Source organism: Myotis brandtii, unplaced genomic scaffold, assembly GCF_000412655.1.
Source record: "Myotis brandtii unplaced genomic scaffold, ASM41265v1 scaffold699, whole genome shotgun sequence".
NCBI classification, from domain to species: domain Eukaryota; kingdom Metazoa; phylum Chordata; class Mammalia; order Chiroptera; family Vespertilionidae; genus Myotis; species Myotis brandtii.
The window spans coordinates 576,486-592,702 of record NW_005370733.1 but is presented as its reverse complement, the minus strand read 5'-3'; the positions used below and the strand labels follow the sequence as shown (position 1 = coordinate 592,702).

Sequence of the window (16,217 nt, the reverse complement as noted above, 5' to 3'; positions counted from 1 at the left end):
GTACCTACTTGAGGTCCCGGTTGACCGAGTGCAGGTTGTCCTGGAAGTGCGCGATGAAGGCCTTCTCCCGGCCCTCCAGCGTCTCCTTGTTGCGCATGCCATCCTTCAGGCAGTCGAACACCCTGCTCACGCTGGAGCGCAGCGCCTGGATGGCACTGATGGCCTGGGAGAAGGCCTCCAGGTTCACGCCGACGCTCAGCGGGTCCGCCATACCGCCGCCGCCGTCACCACAGCCGCTCCATTGCCGGCTTCGCGAACGAAAGCCGCGCTCGCTGATGACGCAGCGCGCGGAGGCTTCTGGGAAATGTAGTTTCCGCGGGGCGGGGCGGGGCTGCTCAGGTGGTCTGTGCGGGAGAAGTATCCAAAAAAGGGGTTCTAGTTTAACTACACGAATACATGAGCAGGAAAGTGATCTCCATTTACAGAAGTAAGGCTGCACGCTGGGATTTCTTGGTGGTGACAAGGAAATACAGAAAGTCCCCGCATTTCCCCAAACTGGCGCTCTTTAGAGTTATATGGGAAAGTATTGCTCAGAGCAATGGTGTCCATGGAGTAAAGAACTATAACCCCATGAATAAAATGAGTCCATACCCATAAATAAGTGGGAGATATGGGAAAGTTATTTCCCACGGTGGAATGCCAACCAATCAATGTAGAGGGAATGATGCAAAGGAAATTTCCATTTGGCAACATTGGAGTAATACTTGATTCAGATAGGATCGAGGGATGCTAAAACTAGTGAGTGAACGTGTGAGGAGTAACAGGATATTTATATAGTCTCAGAGTATCACTCCCAAGGAACTTATTAATTAAGAAGGGAAAAACAAGGATCTAGTGATTTCACTTCTGGGCACAGATCCAAAAAGAAGGGAAAACAAACTGGAGCAGATATGTGCACACGTGTGTTCATAGCAACTTTACTCACAATAGCTAAGAGGCAGAAGCAACCCAGTGTCCATCCTCCGATGAACACTTAAGCAACCTGTGGTGTTTACATACAAAGGAATAGTTCAGCCTTAAAAAGGAAGGGAATGTTGACATCTGCTACAATATGGATGAACCTTGAAGACGTTATGTTAAATCAGCGGTTCTCAACCTGTGGGTCGAGACCCCTTTGAGGATCGAACGATCCTTTCACAGGGGTCGCCTAAGACCATCGGAAAACACATATATAATTACATATTGTTTTTGTGATTAATCACTATGCTTTAATTATGTTCAATTTGTAACAATGAAATTGGGGGTCACCACAACATGAGGAACTGTATTAAAGGGTCGCGGCATTAGGAAGGTTGAGAACCACTGTGTTAAATGAAATAAGTCAGTCACAAAAGGACAACTACTGTATGATTCCACTTATGTGAGGTACCAGGCGTGGGCAAATTCACAGAAACAGAAGTAGAACGGTGGTTGCCAGGGGCTGGGGGAGGGGAGATGGGGAGTTAGTGATTAATGGGGATGGAGTTTCAGTTGCAGAAGATGAAAAAGTTCCTCAGACGGCGGTGTAGGTTACACAACAATGAATGCACTCGACGCTACAGAGCTAGACACTTAACACTGGTTAAAATGGTCAATTTTATGTTACATATATTTTACCATATATTTTTAAATGCAGTAACGTAAAAGGGAGGGGAGGTACTGGTGACTTCAAAGCAGAGAAACCTGGCAGACCTTACTCTAACCAAGAGATCAAAGGTTAACATCACTTCCTGAAATGATGCCCTGAACCCTAAATGCAAACCTGAACCTGGTCAGGACATCAGGCAACTCAAACAGAAGGACATTCGACTAAACCACTGACCTGCACTTTCCCACAAAGCATGTGTCATGAAAGACAAAAAAAAGGCCTGGGGAACAGTCCCCAAGTCAGAGAGACAGAAGAAACGGGACAACTGAATGACCTGGGATTTCCTGTTGCTGACAAGCCCCGGCCAATCGGTGAAATCTGAGTCAGGCTGTAGATGAGTTCATGGTATTTTATTGGTGGTGACTTTATGATTTCGATCATCGTATTGTGGTTCTGGAAGAGGATATCCTCATTTAGGAGAAATGTACCCTGGAAGATAAAGGAGCATCGTTATGTCTGCATGAGGAAGAAGATGGGGTGGATATGTTTATTTAGAGAAAGATAAAGCAGATGCAGTGAGATAGTATCAGTGGTGGAATCTGGATGGAAGATATATAGAAATTATCTGTACTATTCTTGCAAGGGTAAGACTGAAATTATGTCTAAATAAATTGTTTTCCATGGCTGTCAAAAGTGAGCGTGGACAGTGCAGGCACAGTCTAGGTGGTAAGAAAAATCTTGTTTGCCAGGCTTTGTGGTCCAGGATCTTCAAAATTATGTAGCTTCCCTTAAACCCACTTCCTTAATAGTCCCCTTTCTTCTCCAGCCTCACTCCCCCGCCCCCAGCCCTGGGCCACCTCAATTCCCCTCCTGTCGTTCTGGAGCCGTGAGGATGAGGTCTGCTGTTGCTCCCTGTGAGACAAACAGCTCATAAACACTATTCAATTCTCTATAGTCCCGTGAGGATGAAAGGTGGGTTTATATAGTTGCTTTCATTTCCTGACATCTGCCTCACCTTGAGAAGTACTGCCATTTGTAGGATTTTATTTGTCTGTCTGTTTTTAGGGAAAGGGGTAGAGGTAGCAGGAGACCGCTAGCTGTGAATTTGGAACAAGTTACGGAACCTTCCTGAGCCTCCGTCTCCTCCTCTGTAAGAAGACTGATTATGATACCTGTCCTTACAAAATCAGTGAGCCATAACCCCTCGCAGGCACAGCTCCTGAAATGATGCTTCACAAATAGTAAACACTCAGAAGATGGTAGTGGGGAGGAGAACGCGCCGAGAAAGTTCCTCGGGGACTTTCTCTGTCTCCAGCCCAGGACCCTGAGCAGAGTCAAGCGAGGGTTAGCGACGGGTCTGTTCCTCCAGTGACCGCTAAGGACATGACCCTGCAAAGGGTGACTCAAAGATACAGGAGGTTGTCAGGGAACTGTGTCCTGGCAGTCACGATTTTGGGTGGTCTCTCTCTCCCTCTCTCTCTCTCTCTCTCTCTCTCTCTCTCTTTCTCTTTGAGTGCATGGTTTTTCTTTCCTGAAGGTTTTTTTTTCCAATTTGGATTTTTAAAATTATTTTTATGGAGGTGTAAGTAGCACACAACTATTATATTAGTCTCGGGGGTGCAACTAATGATTTGATAGTTGTGTGTATTGGGAAATGGTCACCATGACATCTGCAGCCACCCAGAGTGACAGGACTTTTTTTCTTAGGATGAGAAGTTTTAAGATGTACTCTCAGCCTGGATGGTGTGGGTCAGTGGTTGAGTGTCAGCCTGTGAACCAGGAGGTCATGGTTAGATTTGAGGTCAGGGCACATGCCCGGGTTGCAGGCTCAATTCCCAGTGAAGGGTGTGTAAGAGGCAGCCGATCCATGATTCTCTCTCATCATTGATGTTTCTATCTCACTCCCCCTCTCCCTTCCTCTCTCTGAAATCAATTTTTTTTTTAAAAAAGAAACATATAAAAAAAAGTTGTACTGTCTTAGCAACGTTCAAATATGCAATGAGGTATTATTCACAGAGTCGCCATGCTGTTTTTAAGGTTTTTGTAGAAAATATTTTTCTTTACCTTCACAAAGTGAAATATCTGCGCTCCTTGGCTTGTTTGGGTTTTGGCTTCCGTTGGTTCATCCTTTTCAGGGGAAGGTTAGAGAGAGCAAACTCCACTTTCGAGTTGATTCACCTTTTGGGGGACCCCGAAGGCTTAGAGAAAGTGGCCCAAGCCGTAGACCTTATCAGCAGAAAAGAAGTGCCCATCTATTTCTGCCCATTCCGATATCTACCGATAAACTGAGGATTTACATACAAGTTCAGGGTGATCCTACTCCCCCTAAAGCCCACACATGGCCCCTGGTTAAGAGTCATGCTCTAGGCAAGCGCCGGCCGTGGGGTCTCCCACGCCTGGGGACACAATCCGTGCTCCGTGTAAGCTGAAGCAGAGAGTTAACACACTGTGTTATACTCGCCTTCTGGACCCTCGCTCCAAATTATTTCATCTCTTTGTCTACTCAGACATCATCTCTCCTCCCTCCTGCTCCGTCCCCCGTCCCCCCCCCAAAACGCACAATAAGATTTCCCTTTGTCTCCGTCTCTGTTTCAGTGGTTTAGACTCTGGTTGGCGCAATAAAGTCCAAATGCACTCTGCTCCCGCCGCCATTCGTTTCCAGGATTTCTCCGTGGCTCTGTCTTCGGGGAGACTCGGAAATTGATCCGTGGAAACACACATTTCCCCTGAACCCAGTAAGGAGCCTTTCATCACCTGGACAGAGAGGTTTCATTTTGGAAAGGAGCGGACAGAGTTTCTCCGAGGTGCCGTAAATTCTCGAGGTCGTTGGCACATATATTGCATCTGTGTGTGTTTGTGGGATATAAATTACTTTAAAGGAGTTCATTTCGAACAATATCAGGTTTTAATTATGACGATCTCATGTTTGGGTAAAAGGCAGCACCCTGCTGCTAATATCTTCCGAAATGAGCAAGCCATTAGCCTGGTGCTCTCGGCCCGAGAGTATTAGAGGGAGCAGTCGAATTAACGTCGTCAGTATTTAATTAAAATATGCCGCAGCCCGCGCCGTATTCAGAGGGCACGTGGTTTAAGCATTCAGGCTGCGAAAGCACCTCATCAATTAATAATTATTAAGGATTCACTCGATGCGGATCTCGCGTTGGACGGCTGGCCAGAATGTCACCACAAGGATTTAAAAGCAATCTGCCTCGGATAAGCCGCCACGCAAGGAAGTCACCTGTCGCAGTCAGCGTGGCATAATGCTTAAGACCACGCTTGCTCAGGATTAAAATGAGGCGGCATCCAGTCCTGGGCCATGGCAAGCATTCGAGTCAGTCATTCAATAAACATAGATATTTAATGTGCTCGACAGTTTGCTGAGCAGCTGGGGGAGCCCATGATCAAACCAGGCCCGGCGTCGCCCCGGTCAAGGCCACCAAGAATACCTGACGCGGATTAGGTGTCCTCCCTGTCTACCTGCCTAAGACTCGGTGCATCGATCACTTTTAAATGCTCAGAACCAGATTTATCATCATCCACCTAGAGCTAGAGGGCGAGCACCGCCCCTCCCCCGCCCCGGGGTGCCTCTCTTTTCCTGCCTGGCGTGGTTTTGACGTGACGATGACGGTGATGACCAACTCGACCCCAAGGACGAAGCTGATTCAGGCCGTGGGCTCAGATGGGGCCTCCGCCCCTGACCCTGTCCCCAGGCACATGAGTTCGCTCTTCTGGATCTCAGGCTTGGCCTCTAGTCGGTAAGGAGGTGGCGGTCCCTCCAGAGGTGACCACCCCGGAGCTTGGGATTATGGGGGGGTTGCTCTTCGTTCAAGAAGGAGGACGGAGAACCATTCACAGTGAGCTCGGATCGCAGCCCCCGCCCCAGGACCCCTGCACTCCCAAACAAAAGGGTGACGTGAGGATCCAAATAGAACGAGGTCCTGCTCCCATGGGCTCGCTCGCGGCCTAGCAGGGAGGCAGCCACAGATGGAACATGAAACGTGAAGAGGTTCAAGCGCAGAGAATTTGGGGTCTCTAGAGAGAGTGATCGTGTCCTGGGCAGAGGGGAGGCCTGGGTCCCGCCTGCCCCGTGACAGGGGGCTAACGAGGGGCGGTGGGGGTGCAGGAAGTCCTGCCCTGGCTGTGGGGAAAGTGGGCAGAGGCCAGAAAGGCAGGCAGCTCTCCACCTGCAGAGCCGCCGCCCAGGGACCACACAGGAGCCATATCCTGCCCATCCCAGGAAGCCGGGAGGCGTTGTAAATATTTCAGTCCGTGATTAATCGCCCATTTGCAGGCTCACTTCATCAGCCGCCCCGCATGCTATTAGGGGCCTCCACTCACTGCCACACTCATACGGAATTAAGTGCGAAACGTCTCGGGAAGGGACCCTTTTACCCACACATTAGCCACGTCACAGCGGAGGCAAACGCAAGCGGCGTGCAGCCCGACCGCAGCCCAGGTGAGGAAAAGTCGCCTTCTTGTTTACTGCGGGGCCGTGTGGACGTGGGCCGTGTGTTTCAATCAAGAGGACGATGGACCCCCCAGCCGGGAGCTACTGAACCCGGAACCGTCACCCGACAGCTGTGGGCACAGGACAGATGGCCGCTTGCAGCTCCCAGGGGACGGCCAGGCGTGTGGGGGGCCTCAGCGGCGCAGAGGGCTCTGTCCCAGGGCCTCGGGTGGGGCAGCAGCCCCTGCGCCTCGCAACACCCCCTCCAGCCCTGCACCCTCTCCTCCCGCCTCAGGGGAGGCAACAAAGGAATGTAAACATTTTGTTTACCCTTTAACAATTGGTAGTCACCCCTAGCCAGTTTGCTCATTGGATAGAGCCTCGGCCTGCGGATTGAAGGGTCGTGGGTTCGATTCCGATCAAGGGCACATGCCCGAGTAGTGGGCTCGATCCCCAAGAGGCAGCTGATCAATGATTCTCATCATTGATGTTTCTATCTCCCTCCCCCCTCTCACTTCCTCTCTGAAGTCAATAAAATAAAATAAAGCAATTGGTGGACATGTGGGTTGTCTCCACTTTTTTGGCTGTTACCGAGAATTCCGCTCTGACATATATGGGCGAGCAGTGGTGTGGGCGTCTGTGGCCAGTCCTCCTGGACACTCACCCAGGAGTGGAATTGCTGGGTCACATGGTGACGCTGTTTAAATTTTTGAGAAACTGCCAGAGTTTTCCACAGTGGCTACGTCATTTTATATCCCCACCCGCAATGTAATTTCTTCACATCCTTGCCAACACTTCCTTGCCTGCCTTTTTTATTACAGCCATCTATAATGTGTCATGTAGGGAGAGATGTTAAGAAGGGAAATAAAGCAGGATGAGTGGACAGAGCGATGGGGAGGTGGCCGTTCTGGGGGGCTGGTCTGACAAGGAGATCTCTGAGTGGGAACCTGGGTGAGGCCAGGGACGGAGCGGGGTGGGCGGCGGGGAGAGCGTCCCTGCAGAAGGGAAGGGAGAAGAGAGGCCGCGGGAGGTGAGGTCACACGGGACCTCCCACGCAGACAGCGCCTGCGGGCCACACGCCGACGATGCTCGGATGATGGATGCATTCCATCAAGTCTTGGTCGGAGGCCTTTCGTGTCAGTTCTGACACGTGTGTTGGCGTGTCTTCTTCTTGTGGCAGAAGAGAGAACCGGTGGGAGCAGGTCTGAGGGGCTATGGACTGGGTGGTGTGGTCTCACTCAGGCCTGTGCGTTTGAGAACCTCCGTACCAGTCAGATCTGGTTTCCGGGGATGTCCGCACCTCCGGAGAGCACATACTCAGGGGCGGTGGGAGGCATGGAAGGGTTAGGATTCAAGCAAATCTGGCTTCACGGAGGTCCGATGCCTCTTTGTCCCCTGTCCCGTCCACCGTGAGCAGGCCGCAGAACATGGCTCTCTGGTGCTCGGAGCGCTGTCCAAGCCGTCACGCTCCTTCCTTGGAGGAGCTGGTGTGCTCAGCTGGGAGCAGAGAAAGGTCGTGAGGGTGACCTTCAGCTCACCTTCATGTCAACCCCCCGGAAGAGTCCTTGTGTTATCCGGCGGCGATCACCGGACCAGCTACAGGGACGCTGTCGGAGGAAGACTGCAACCTAATATTGCGAAGGACCGTCGACAACAGGAAGGGCCGTGAGCTCCATGGCTGGTTCCAAGTAGAAGGCGGATGGACATTTATCTGGGATCGACGCTCGGGATTCCGGCACCGGTTGGGAGCTTGGACCAGAGCCCCTTCGGAGCTCAGATTCTATAATCCTATTGCACTGTCTCCCTTCGAGGTGAAAACCGAGCCCATGCGTGAGTGGAGCCCTGGGGGACACGTGAAGGTCGCTCCCAGCGCACCCCGAGTCTTTTTCCTCGAGCTGCGTGCCGCTGAGGGGCTTGAGCGAAACCCTCCCCTCCAGGCGCACCCAGCCTGTTGGGGGTGAGTGCAATCTGCCGTCCCAGAACATGTCAAACTTCATTTGCAAAATATCAGACTGCTGTTTGCCTCCCAGAGCCAATCTGCAGGGTAATACGTTCAATAACTTTTGCTCTTTTTGCTCTCAAAGCTCGGGCTCTTTTTGGAGTCGATGGCGCAATAAATGCGGAATCTGGTGCAGATTCCAATGGAAAGAAAAGATATTGTTATTTAAAGGCCAAATAACGGCTTAAAATTAGAGTCGCGAAGGCATTGAAAAACACCAGACTTCCCAGATGGCTGGGAGATAATTCACTTTGCACTCCGTCCGTTCCACGCTAAAAAAAAATCCTCTTGACTCTGTTTCTCCTCAGCTTGAAAGTTGGTGCCTGCTTTAAACATATGTGCTTCTCTCTTTAAATTTAGCTCTGAGTCATGTTGTATTACATTAGGGATGCAGCAGGCAGGCACTTGGAAAATGTACATCAATGCGTTTTATTTTTAAAATTATATAAAAATAAAAATATATGTTTAAATATATTAGGCTGTATTTTTGCCCAATTTTCAAAATGGTTGCTCTGCAGAGCAGATTAGATAAAAACAATAATAAGGAGGATGACACTGTGATTCTGGAACCCTGCCCGGAGCAACTCGGCAATTCCTGCAGCGCCGTGCCCTGCGCCCAGCCAAGTGCGGATGGGGATTCGACACTGAAGCCTCCTCCCCCGGGGCCCGCGGCGCCCGGAGCAGCTGCAGGGCGGCCTAATTGAGACGCACCGTCCTCCAGTGTCAGGTCCGGGTGGCAGCCAGCCAGAGGCTGGGCCCAGGCAGTCTAGAGGGACGCCTTTAGTTTAGTGGCTAAACTCGTGGGATTTAAGGCTCAGACAGACAGTGCCGGGCGCAGGTCCTGGCCCTGCCCCTCTAATCCACGCCTCCTGGGGAAAGTGAGGGGCCTCGCATGGGTCCCGGGTTCCGGGCCTGTGAAATGGGGCTGCTGTGAGGACGACTGGTGATAACATTTGATTCATTTAGTCCTTCACGCGGCACAAATTCGTTAATATCGATGAGACAAAAGTGGCGAATAAAGTGAACAGTCCGAGCCCTCGTGGTCCAGGGGGAGGGAGACACTTAAGGGGGAATCTCAGCCATCATGATTTAACCAGAATTCCATGAACGCAACGAGGGGGAGCTTGCACCGCGGGGCCCCTCCTGATCTGAAGGCTCAGAGAGTTCCAGCAAAGTTAGCCAGTGTAAGCTGTTGGGCAGAGCCCAGGCACGTAGTAGGCACTTGTTCGGCCCTGCACTGGTTTTCTGGGGCTGCCATAACTAACGGCCACAAGCCTCGTGACCTAAAACAACACACACATCTTCTCTTATGGTTCTGGAGGCCATGGACCTGAAACAGCTCTCACTCAGCTAAAAGCCTGGTCAGCAGGGCTGTGCTCCGTCTGCAGATTCAAGGCGAGAATCCAGGCGCCGGCCTCTCCCAGCTCCAGCGGCCACCTGCATCCCTTGGCTCGCGGCCCCTTCCTCCGCCTGCCAAGCGCAGCACTGTGACCTCGCTTCCCCGCCCGTCTCCCAGTCCTGCCTCCGACCTCCTGCCTCCCTCTTATAAGGGTCCTGGTGATGACACTGGACCCTCCTCAGTAACCCAGGCTGTTCTCCCTGTCTCACGGCCCTTAGCTTCATCGCCTCTGCAAAGTCCCTTTTGCCACGTCAGTGAACGTGCAGGTTTCAGGGATCGTGGTGCAGACATCTTTGGGGGGCAATACTCTGTCTGCCACACCGAGGTACACTAATATCCAAAAATAGGATTGGCAGGCAAAAAGAACAGAGAATAGAGGGGAGGAAGTTATTTTAAAAAATAATATCTGGCAATTTCCCAACACTGTCGGGCATAGGTTCCAAGATTAAGGAGCCTTCAGAGTGCCCGGCACGGAAGTGGGCCTCAGAGCCGACGTGTGTTTACAAAACGAATAGGTTCCTGAGGTTTTTATTATATTAACAAGAACGTTATAGTTATGAAGGAGAGCTTAGAGATAAACTATAGCTAGAAAACTAAGCGACCAAAAAATTACTAGCTCTGAGAAACATAAAATTGCACAAAAAATGCCATCCTAGTGCATTGTGGAAAACAACATTTACATAAATCACAGGACAGTAAACACTGACCATTGATTTAACTAGAATCGATGCTGTTGGGAGGATGAGGAGAGGGGTATTCTGTGTGCACACAAGTGTGCGTGTGTGCGTGTGCGTGTGCAAGAGCACAAGCCTCGTTTTCTCTAGCAGGAAGTCAGGTAGATGGTGCCTACAGCTGGAAAAGTCAAGATCAAGTTAGAAGAGCTGAAGGAAGCTACCTCTGGGGCAATACATTAGGGTCAGCAGGTGGGGCTCTTTCAAAATATAAGCCTTGGAAGCCTGGTTGACTTTTTAAATTATGGGCATGCATTACTTTAAGGAAAAACGTTTGATTTAAAGAGAAGAAAGGACGTTCATGCTTTCTGGGAGGGCGGCAGGCGGGGGTTCTGGGAGGGCGGCCCCTCAGCGGTTCCAGGTTTGCTCTGACTCAGCCTCAGACCTTAGGAGGGAGATGACCTCAGCAGAGGACCGCAGACCTGCGGGTGGTCCTGCGGGGCCACCTCGCCCTCCGCCCTCCGCCCTCCCCAGGGATCATGCCAGCTGCTGCTATGACAGCAGAGGCTGGAGGACAGGGTCCCGGGAGCTGCAGGCACCTGTCGCTGCCCGGAATCCTCCCAGCAAGCCTGGTGGCCGCGGTGCAGGGGTCAACTTGGGGGTGACTAGGCTTCCTCGGACAGACCTGGGTGGGGAGGTGGAGGGGGAGACCTGAGAGCTTGGGAGCTCGGCCTGGATTCCACCCTGACACTCCTTGGGGATGTGAATACAATTCCGCCTCCTCTGCAGCCGGAGACCCCCTGCCTTCCGCTCTCCGCTGTCCAAAGTCTCTGCTCCAGTCTCCAAGTCAGAGATCTCAGGGGAGGGGGCTTGGGGAGCCAGAGGAAGTGCTGGCCTCCATCAGCAGTGAGGTGCCTGGCTGCTGAGAGGTTTTCCTGGGATTCAAGACCCCAGGCAGAGCTGGCGCCGTGGAGCTCAGCACAGTCGATCCGGAAAGTGGTGGAGAGTTTGAAGAGCATGGTCACTTCCGGCCGGGAATGGGCGCTCAGGCGTGGGGATCCCAAGCCTCTGCCTGTCGCCTGCGATCAGAACACGCAGCTGAGTTCTTTGCTCCCAGCCCCCGCCCGGCCAGGCCACCCCCAAATATGTGCGGGGTGGACTCCGCCTTTATCTCCGGCACCGGCCATGTGGGTTCTGGTTTCCACACAAGGTGTGTTTGTTTTGGATCGATTTCCTTAGGCATGGAGATGGGCCTTGGGAAAGAGACCGTAAGGAGCCTTATTCTTCTGGTTCTTTCTTGATTTCTTTTCCACCCCCCCCACCCCCCGCAACAAAACAAAACAAAAACTACAACCACCACCAACAACAAAAAAACAACATGAGATGTTTTTAGGCCAAACCATCCTAGAGTCAGAATTGTTTAGTTCCACGCCTTACTGGTAGCTCTCAAGAGCCAAGACTTAGGGATTTGCTAAGAGCCCTTTTGCCTTTTGCAAAGGCAGAATAACACAAGGCCCCCTGGCAACAGTGGCTGCTCGTGCGGCGGTCATGCCTTCGAGGTCCTGGAGTTTCGAATGACAAAGGCAACCTCACGAGTGTCCCCAAGGCCATCGACTTTGCACGTCTGAGCCTGGTGACTCCTCAACTCCCTCGATTCATCCATCTGTGCGACATATACTTAGTAAAACACCAGCGCGGAGCCGGGCCCTGAGCTAGATGCTTGAACACAGTAGAGAACAAGAGTTGAGTTTCCTCCTGGGTGGAGCTGCCCATCCAACTTCATAACTGACCTAAATGACCGCTCCCTGCGGCTCCGCCGTGTGCAGCCGTGCAGGGTGGTCACTGCACAAGGGCTCCAGGCCAAGGGGACAAGTGGGAGCTGAAAGCCACCCTGCGGCCCGTTCACCAAGTCAACGTGGTGTGCAGCTGCCTCTACCCGGAGGCGCACCTTTGTCTGCCTCGCACCAAGGCGCTGCCATGTGGGGTTGACTGCTCGTAAGGTGATAGGGTGTAGAGACTGATGGGTAGCCCCAAGCCCATGATTTCTGGGTTATTGTTAGAGTCTTCCAGCCCCAAGGTTGAGCTGAGTGGTTGTTAGACCCACACAAAGGGCAGCAGGCCTGCATCAGCTCACCGAGAAGTAAGAAAGGGAGAATTAAAGGTCCACCAATTATATTAGAACCGGTGCCAATTATGTCCTAAAACAGGCTCATGTCCTCTGGCCTCCCTTTGTGGCACGGGGACCCTCGGCCTTAGGCACCCAGCTTTGTAAATAAAATCGCCCCCTCGCCCCCGCACACTCGCCCCGCGACCCTGATCCGTCCCGAGTAGCTCGGAGGACACACCCGCTGTCCACAATGGCTACTGGCAAGTTTTACCACTTGGCTTCCAAGTCTTCTCACTCCGCGGGGGGGAAGGGGGTACTCGTTGAAAGCTGCGTCACAGCATCTAAGAAACTGTTGAAGGCAGACTGGGGGAACGCAACGCACGGCTTGTATTTCCAAAGTGTGCTCTGCGCTTGGAGTGAGAGTGTGTGCGTGCGCTCCCTGGCCCAGTGCCGCTCACATTTTCATGTGTAAATGCATCACCTCGGTGCTTATTAAAATGAGTCGTGATTCACCAGGAGCCTTTCTAACAAGTGCCCAGTGAGCACCGAGGCGGCCGGGCACGTCGGGTGCCAGGCTGTGGGCACGGGCTCCGCCTCAGTCCCCTGAGTGAGCGTCCCTCTGCCAGTCACTCCTGTGGGACCGCAGCGAGTCGTGGACCTTCGCCGCGCCTTAGCTTCTCCGCTGAAAAGAGACAGCGGAGTACCCGCCTTACACTCTGTAGGATTCCACGAGAGGATGCCGAGCAGTCTGGCACCTTGGAGTCACTCAATCCGTGGGGGCATTAACATTTCCTAACGCCCCGCCTTTTAAAAAGGAATATCAGCCTGGCTGGTGTTGCTCAATGGTTGAGCATCGACCTCTGAACCAGGAGGTCACAGTTTGATGTCCAGTCAGGGCACATGCCCAGGACGTGGGCTCGATCCCCTGTAGGGGGCATGTAGGAGGCAGCTGATCAATGATTCTCTCTCATCATTGATGTTTCTATCTCTCCCTCTCCCTTCCTTTCTGAAATTAATAAAAATATATTAAATAAATAAATAAATAGATAAAAATAAAAAGGAATATCAGAGAAAGAGAGACAATGAAACAAACCCTCAGTTGTCACATTTACCTGGTCTTTGTCACAGTCTAAAATAAAACTCAGGGCTCACCACCTCTTTGTCTAATCCCAGTCCTGGCACCTGGTAACTGCTCGGCTAATGGTTGCTGATTGAGGGACTACCGCTTCCGGCAATAACAGTAGCCGTAGCTGGCAGGGCCCCCCCCTTCTCCCTGCGAAGTAAAATTAGAAACCTCCAGAAAACTTAATTTTGCCTCCTTCCCTAAAATCACCCATTGTTCTGTACTGTCCTTTCACGTGAGCCCCAGAGAGGAAAGAACTTCCCGGCGGCTCAGGAGCCACCGTCAGCTGCGCTGGGAAGAAGGGTCACCCCCCTGGGTCCCCAGGCTTGGTCTCCCCCCTGGGGCCGAGGGCAGCACTCTCTGCAGGGTTGGCAGGTCTTTGGCTAAAGACTCGGGCATTGCCACCTTTGCAACCTGCTGTCACCAGCATCTCCGGGGCGCCCTGCCCCACCCGCCCAGCCGGAGAGGTTGGGTGTCTGTCCCCCTGGGCGGGACGGGGCCACGCCTTTGCCCCGCTCTCCGAGCCAGACTGAGCTGTCTCGCCGTTCATGCTCTCCCTGTGGGTATAATCGTGTTGACAGCCACGAGAAACCAAATGTTTCCCTAGTCGTTCAGAATCCTGTGGCCCATGAGGTTCCTTCTCATGTTGTTTTCCCCACGACTGCAGTGAGCACAGTTGTCAGGAGGAAAACCTCAAAACATTGTGAGGAAACAGCAAACTCAGCGTCCCAGCAATGTGTTCCCATTAGACTAATGCCTCGCTCAGGCAGCCTCGGTACCGCGACCGCCTGGCAGGGTGTGCTCGGCTCTGTGAGGGCACAGTGCCCAGGGCGGATGCAGCCCAAACCCAGGTGAGAGCCGGGAGGAGGGCGGTGGCAGCCAGGACGGGGCACGTGGCAGCTGACCAGTCGGTAAATCATCAAAAGCTGCAGCTCAGAGCTAAGCCCTGGGAACAAAAAAGACAGCCAGGGTGGCGGCCTCCCTGAACCCATCAAGGCACACCTCTCTACTGGACGACTGCATTCAATTTATTTTTTGCCCTAAAGGGATTTATTTCTAATTATGAGTCATAATTCCCTATTTAAAACAACTTAGAAAACAGAGAAGTGCGTGGAAAAGCAAACTGCTCGCAATCCCACCTTTGGCTGTCGGTCCTCTCTGTCTATATCCTGTTGATGTGTTTACATCTGTGCTCGCTGACCCATCCGTGTGGTGAAGAACCTTGAACAACTAACTGTTAAATAAATACGGCCCTGCTACTCTTCACCCCACTGCAGGCTCCCGGACGTTGCCACGTGAGGAGCAGCCCAATTGCAGAGCGGCATCTGTAATTCTGAACATCCTGCTCACGACCTTTAAGGCTCATATTAGAATTTGCTCTTTGTTTTCTGCGTCCGCAGTCACTTGGTATGTGTGGCAGGCCACCCAATCAGTCATCGGGCTCTGATTGTTCTACCTCCGAAATGTAGTTGGAACCCAACCATCACTCACCACCCCCTCTGGCGTCTCCCTGGCCCATGTCACCGTCAACCCTCATCTGGAATGCTACTTCAGCTCTCTCTCTGGTCTCTCTGCTTCCCATGCCAAAAGCATCTTTCAGAACTGCAGCTCAGGTCCCGTCATCCCTGCTTAGCACTCTCCTGTGACTTCTCATGGCACTTAGAGTGGAACCCAGGCTCGGCGCCCGCCCAGGAGGACGGAGCACTCCTCGGCACCTCGCCTCCACCACGCTCCCCTTTGCTGAGCCGTTCCCGCCCAGCTGGCCTGCTGGCTGTTCCTTGAATATGCTCTGCTCATTCCCCAACACAGGACCTTTACATATGCTGATCCTTCTCCCAAGAATGCTTTTTCCACAGATTTTTGTATAACTCAAGCTTTTTCTCCATGGAGAAAGTCTCTAATCACACTTTCTAAAAAAAAAAAAAAAAAGAAACTCTTCAAGCATGTTTTCTTTTTTTAAAAAAAAACCAAAAACAAAACTCGTTACTATAAAATTATTGTTAAAGTGCACAGTACTCTCAGGGAATCTTAAGTTATAGACTTCCAGAATTTGAGAATCATAAAATTGTGTAATCCAAATCTTATAGTCATGGGATCTTCATTACTCAAAGAAGAGAGTCCAGGATTTCAGAAACCACCCAGTCTAATAGATTCAGGCCCACGGGGATTGAATGACTACCTCAAGGTCAACAGCTAAGGGCAGAGTTAGGAAAGAACCAGGTCTCCCAACTTCAAGGCCCTGCGATGCCTCTGTACCAGTGGTTTTCTTTTTCTTTGCATTAATCCTCGCCAGAGGGTATTTTTCCATTGATTTTTAGAGAGAGTGGAAGAGAGAGGGAAAGACAGAGAGAAATATCTACGTGAGAGACATCGATTGGTTGCCTCCTGCATGAACTCCAACCAGGGCCCAAGCCAGGAGGAACCTGCAACCCAGGTACGTGCCTTTGACCAGAATTGAACCCGGGACCCTTTGGTCTGCAGGCCGAGGCTCTATCCAGTGAGCCAATCCGGCGAGGGCTGTACCAGTGGTTTTCAAAGTGGGTTCCCCAAGGCACCAACATTCCTCAGAAGTATCATGAAGGTTCTGTCTCAGGGTAGAGGTCGAGAAGGGGTGGTCGGGGGATCGGTTCTCAGGCCTCTTCAACCAAAGCAGTTCTACTTTTCTCCCGTTTATATCCAGACCCGAATAGTTGTCTTTTTAGAAAAGGGCCTTTTTACCCCCAACTTTCAAACATTTCTGTACTAAATACCATTCAATAAATAATCATGAAAAACAACAAACAAATAAATAAGCCAAAACCCCCCAAAAACAAAACTCCACACACAACCACTCTGGTAATAAAATGACACCTCTCCAGTTTCCGGAGTGCAGTGGTTATGATGATCCCCTCACAAATGACGCCT

At 51.6% G+C, this 16,217-nt stretch overlaps 1 protein-coding gene and 1 long non-coding RNA gene across 2 annotated transcripts in view; both read right to left on the bottom strand.

Moving 5' to 3' along the window:
- Positions 1-261, bottom strand: part of MED27 (mediator complex subunit 27) — a 138,975-nt gene extending 138,714 nt beyond the window's left edge. The window contains exon 1 of the mRNA XM_005882134.2: positions 9-261. Coding sequence (XP_005882196.1) covers positions 9-211 — 203 coding nt within the window. The 5' untranslated portion in view covers positions 212-261. The remainder of the gene's footprint in view (positions 1-8) is intronic.
- A 1,726-nt stretch (positions 262-1,987) lies between these two features.
- Positions 1,988-16,217, bottom strand: part of LOC102249294 — a 33,731-nt gene continuing 19,501 nt past the window's right edge. The window contains exon 3 of the long non-coding RNA XR_314488.2: positions 1,988-2,056. This is a non-coding gene — a long non-coding RNA (uncharacterized LOC102249294). The remainder of the gene's footprint in view (positions 2,057-16,217) is intronic.